The sequence below is a fragment of the Mastomys coucha genome, chromosome X (genome assembly GCF_008632895.1).
Source record: "Mastomys coucha isolate ucsf_1 chromosome X, UCSF_Mcou_1, whole genome shotgun sequence".
NCBI classification, from domain to species: Eukaryota; Metazoa; Chordata; class Mammalia; order Rodentia; family Muridae; genus Mastomys; species Mastomys coucha.
In genome coordinates, this window is record NC_045030.1 from 42,138,900 (window position 1) to 42,144,740 (window position 5,841).

The 5,841-nt window shown below is 50.2% G+C and overlaps 1 protein-coding gene across 1 annotated transcript in view; it reads left to right on the forward strand.

The window, feature by feature from the left end:
• Nucleotides 1-4,698: 4,698 nt before the first annotated feature.
• Sowahd (sosondowah ankyrin repeat domain family member D) overlaps nucleotides 4,699-5,841 on the forward strand; it is a 1,852-nt gene continuing 709 nt past the window's right edge. Inside the window, 1 exon segment of the mRNA XM_031373461.1 lies at nucleotides 4,699-5,840. Within this exon segment, the coding sequence (XP_031229321.1) occupies nucleotides 5,054-5,840 (787 nt within the window). The 5' untranslated portion in view covers nucleotides 4,699-5,053.

The window sequence follows — 5,841 nt, forward strand, 5'->3', positions numbered from 1 at the left end:
GAGAGAGAGAGAGAGAGAGAGAGAGAGAGAGAGAGAGAGAGACTACCACCACCACTCAAACATTTATTCTGGGACACTCTGTGTTAGCTACATTTCTTTTGCTGTAACAAAATACCATGGGCAATGTAACTTATAACTGGGGCATATAATTTTGGTGGGTTAGAGTCCATGGTGTGACAGCGAGAAGATCTGAGAGTGTTCATCTTTTTTTTTTGAGACAGGGTTTCTGTTTAGCCCTGGCTGTCCTGGAACTCACTCTATAGACCAGGCTGGCCTCGAACTCAGAAATCTGCCTGCCTCTGCCTCCCAAGTGCTGGGAATAAAGGCGTGCACCACCACCGCCTGGCGAGAGTGTACATCTTCAAATACAGAGATTGGAAGGGGAGTGGCATAAAGACCTCAATGCCCACCGCTGGCGAAAAGCTCCTCTAACAAAGCCACACCTCCTAATCCTTCCCAAGCAGTTGCACCAACTGGGGACCGAGTAGTCAAACGTGTGAGCCTATGGAATATATTTCTATTTGAACCACTATGTACTCATACACACACGGTGTGGAAAAACAGATTTTTATCTCACTAAGAATCATATGACATTATATCTGGATTTCATGGTGCACATTTTAATCCCAGCACTTGGGAAGCAGAGGCAGGCAGATCTCTGAGTTTTAGACCACACAGGACATTAGTGAGACCCTGCCATTCCCCCCCCCCCACTCCCAAATCTTTTGGCATTGGCATAGGTCTTTGGGGGGGAAAAACCCTACATCTGCAGTCTCTAGAATATGCTCCATTCCCCCTTTGACAGACACTCTGGGAGTCTGAGAGATTTACTTACCATATTCTACACATCTTCCTCTTGCCTGTTGGGCACTAATCAATTTTCAGAACCTATAAAGTGCACTGTCAAATTCCATTGCCATCCTAGGCTACACATGTCTTTGACTTTACTCTAGGACCAGTGTCCCTGAGACGCTGTATGTAAATTAGCTAGAGTCACCGATGCAAGCTTCTAATCTCAGTACTTGAGAGGATGACTCACAAAGAATTAACAAGTTTGAAGACAACCTGGGCTACATAGTGAGGCTCTTTCTCAAAACAACAGACTACTTTTATTGCAAGGTATTGTGACCTACACCATAATCTCAAAACACAGTGGAATGAAGCAGAAGGATCTTGAAGTCAAAGCCAGCCTAGACAACATGGCTCGAGCCTCTCTAACTCCTCTTCATTGTAGTACAGGATTCATAGCTAAAATCACGGAGGCATTAAAGGTGTGTGTGATGGCTATTCCTGGTTGCCAACTTAACTACGTCTGGAATGAACCGCAGTCCAGAAATGGAGGCACCTGTGATCTAGATCTTGAGGCTGGAAGACAGTGGCTTTTGATCCAGATTTTGACATAGAGTAACGATGTTGATCTAGATCTTGAAACATAGTGGCCATGAAAAAGCCTAGGGGCCCAGACAAGATAGTACATGTCTTTAATCTCAGAAGAGAGGCAAGCAGATCTCTGAGTTCAAGACCAGCCTGGGACATCGCAAATTCCAAGTCCAGGTGTGGTGGTACACACCTCTAATCTGAGCTACACCTTCTGCTAGAGGCCTACAGAAGGACATTGGAAGAAGGAAGATTCACTTTTCTTCTACTGCTTGCACTTACTTGCCAGCACATCTGTTGGAGCCTGGAATCTTCAGGATTCCAGCTTATAGAGGAGACCACCTGAAACACTTAGCTTCGTGGGAGTGGGAGTGAGCAAATACTAGATTTTTGGACTTCTCATTTAGAACTGCCCATTGTTGGGTGAGTTGGACTGCAGACTGTAAGTCATTACAACAAATTCCCTTAATAGAGAGAGACATCCCATAAGTTCCATGACTCTAGAGAACCCTGACTAATACAGTATTCCAGCAACAGCAACACAAATTACCCATCTCACAGTCACCTGGAAATAGAACTCAACAAGAGCATGCGTGGCATGGGTGTGTTCTGCTGGGCAGGCGCCTGCCTTTGCCATCTTTGAGCAGGAACTAGAGATATTATTAATGCTGATAGGAAGGGAGCTAACTGCTTGCCTAGTGACAAGGACAATTAATAGTCCCAGCGCTCTTCCATCCAGCATTCTCCATGCTGGCATTTTGATTTAAAGAAAATATTGCTGCAGCTGTTCACATATTCTGGAAGTATGTGTGTGCGCATGCATGTGGTTTGGTGTTTACAGATTTGGGGTTATGGAGGGGAGTTTCCAGAGCAACAGAATAGCTGCTTGTCAATCGGAGCTCATTTTGAAAATGAAAGCCTGCGAGCTTAGAAGTCCACCTTGGGGCTTGGCCTGGGTTGGGGCCGGGTCTTTAAGTAGTTCACAGAAGAAGCAAAGAGGTAGCTTTGGCCATTTGGCTCAAGGAAAAATCAACGTAACCACTATTTTTCTTTATTTTTTTTATAAATTCAGCAAATCAATGAGTTGCTGTGTCCTGCAGATTTGGTGTGATGCAGCAATACGATACGAGTTGGCACGGACTCCTCCAAACTCACACGGTCATACACACAAAATCACAGTTTCCTAGGCTGCCAAACAAAAGCAAAGTAGCACCTATTTCTTTCTTCTGCAAATCCAGAGTATGCACAAAGATAGTTTGGTACAGTCACCAAACAGTTCAGAGGTCAACTGAGCTGTCTGAGAAAGAAGGGAAATATAATAGGTAATACCCTCTACGCTGGGTGACAGTGGAGTCATAGAAACAGGGGGGGAGAAATAAGAGGATCATTCTGGGCGGGGACAGAGGAGGCTGGCTGGATAAGGTGGCTACTGAGACTGATCTTAAAACTTGAAGAACTTTACCAGACGCAGTGTGAAGGAAGGGGGAGGCTGGGGCAGGGGGATTGCTGAGAGTTCCAGACCTGTCAGGACTATGCAGTGAGTTCCAGGGTAGCCGGAACTATGCGAGACAATCCTATCTCAAAACCAAAACACAGCCAGGCATGGTGACAGAGGCATATAATTCCACCACTTGGAAGGTGGAGGCAGGAGGATCGGGAGATCAAAGCCAGCCTGGGTTATATAAGACCCTAATATCCAAAGCACCCAAAATTAACAAATTAACTTAAAAGAGAGGGAGAAAGGAGGGTGGCCTAGGCAGCGAAGGGCAAGTGAGAGATAAGGGAAAGCTTCAGCCAGGCCTGGCTCGGCCATTTGGCTGCAATTTGGTGCTTGTGTGAGTACGTTGCAGCAGATAAACCTGGCTTGAATGGCAGTGTCTTGGTGCCAGAACAAAGGCTACCGTGTCACACAAACTTACTCTGCTACTTCCTGCTGGGTGACCTTGGGCAAGTGGTCTAAGTTCTCTGCAAACTGAAAGCAGGAATCATTCTTTGCCCCTAAGACCATAGGGGAGAAATAAGAAGTAAACGCCTATCAAGCATCTGGCAGTGTCTAGTACAGAGTAAATATTTTTAAAAGTAGGTTAAAATTCATATACTGTCACAAAAAGAACACTCAAGATATTTAGAGCTGGCCCTAAATATTTGAACAGTAAGGAGGAAAAGTCACTGTCTGACACTGTCCATGACTGGTGCCACTGTAAGTCCCAGATGAGAGCGCTGGCTTGGCCTCAATCGCCACCCATCCTGATCTGGACTGCTTGAATACTCTGGCTTCCGCCTCTTACTTCTCCTAACATCATATTCCAAACACATCCTGAATGTGTTTGGAATATGGCTGTGTCCCTCCCAGGTTCAAAAGCCTTTTGTAGCTCCCTCTAGCTTAGAGGCAGAGTTCCTTAACACTGTGGGGGGAGGGGGAAGAACTGTCTCAAGGGACGGGCACCCCTGTAATCCCAACACTTGAGAGGAAGACAGAGAAAGATCAGAAATCCAACATTATTGTTGGCTACATATTGAGTTCCAGGCCAGCCTTGGCCACGTCAGACCCTGTCTCCAAAATATAAGAACTGTTGCCTCTCGGGACTGGAGGTGGAGAGGTTCACCTGTAGTTCGCGGACAGCCTGTTTCAAATAAAAACAAAATACTGTTTCAAAATAAAAACAAAAATCAAGCAAACAGACAAAGAGAGTAGTCTAATGTTGGAATGAAAAGATAAGGTGTCCACCTTTTTTTAAAAAAATTAGAAGCTATGCGTTCACTAACATCCGCAAGTTTCTTAAGGAAATAATCAGAGATGAATGAAGCTCTAAAGAGGACAGCTATGTGTCTGCGGCGCTGGGTCCGACTCACCTACAGATGCTTTCTCAAACTCACCCAGAGAAGTACTGAAGGAAGAAGGCAGAGTGAGGCAGAGATCTGCTCTAGGGAATACCTCTCCAACCAGATCCCCCGGTCTCAAGTTTCTCAGCAGGAATCCCCGACAGCACTCCTGCTGCAGCGGCGCAGAAGGTCAAGGTTACAGAAAGAGCTGGATAGACGAGCCTGAGTCAGAGCGGCCAGGCTGCCTCCCTGAAGCCTTAGGGAAGAAGGAGCACAGGGACAAAGTGCAGAAAGATTCCTGACGCTAAAAGGGTGAAAGAAGAAAGGGTGGGGAGCGATCGCCCCTGATGCTCCAAGATCGCGTTCCCATAGACTATGACTGGCAGTCAGCTCGGTTCCCAGACGAAGAGGCGACCTGGGGCCACTTCACCCCAGCAGCTTCAGGGATGCTGAGAACCGGAGTGACCAGAGCACCACATACCCGCCCCACACTTTTCCTAGTTTGCCAGCCAGGTGCGGGAGGCCCGGCTACCGCCTCACCTGGCCTCTTTGGAGTGGAGCGGGTCGCGTCCTGAGGTCGTCGCGCTCTTGGTACCCAGAATGGAGACGCCTGGCCGATGCACTGGACGCAAGTGGACGGTCCACCCCTCCACGCCCCCCACCGCCCACAACCTCTCCTGGCTTGTTCCCTCCCACCGGTCCTTCTCCTCCCCTTCTTCGCTCCCTCCCTCGGAGTCCAGTTGCTCAAGACGCTTCCTTCCCCACAGCCAGCTCCAGTTCCTCTCCCTGTGGGGCCCTTGGAAGGCCAACGAACACTAGACTCCGGAGCCACCCGGGCGGCAGCTGGAAGAGCATGGCCCAGGCCCTAGAAGACTGGAACCCGCTGCCCGAAACCTCGAACGGGTCAGCCGAGTTGAAGGCGCCCAACGCCCCGCAGATCCTCTCCTGCAGAATGGACAAAGGTAGCCTTGGCAGGTCCGAGGGCCAAGCCTTCGCGGACAGTGCCAACCCGTCCCGAGAGCGAATGTTCCACCGCGCCCTGACGGTGAACGGGGTAAACGGGGTGCGCCGGCGTGGGGCGTTGTGGGAGCTGCTGCGGCTGCAGGGGGCGGCTCCCGCTGGGTGGCTGTCGGAGGAGCACTTGAAGCCCGCCGTGCCCGAGTCCCGCCGCTCGAGCGGACAGGGCAGCAGTCGAGTGTGCCTTGAGCCGCGGGAGCACGCGTGGATCCTGGCGGCCGCCGAGTGCCGTTTTGAAGAGTTGCTGGAGATGCTGGAGGCTGAGCCCAGCTTGCTGATGCGGGCTGACCCGATCACGGGCTACAGCGTGCTGCACTGGCTGGCCAAGCACGGGCGCCACTTGGAGCTCATTCTATTGCACGATTTTGCCAGGCGCCAGGGGCTGCCGTTTGATGTGAGCGCCCCTGGCAGCGGTGGCCTCACGCCACTCCACCTGGCCGCTCTGCAAGGACATGATATGGTCATCAAGGTGCTGGTGGGAGCCCTGGGTGCTGACCCCTCGCGTCGAGATCACAGTGGCAACCGACCTTGTCACTATCTGCGGCCCGGTGCTTCTCTGAGCCTCCTGGACCTGTCCGGGGCAGAAGATTGGGAGATAGAACGCCACAGGGAGCTCAAAAACGC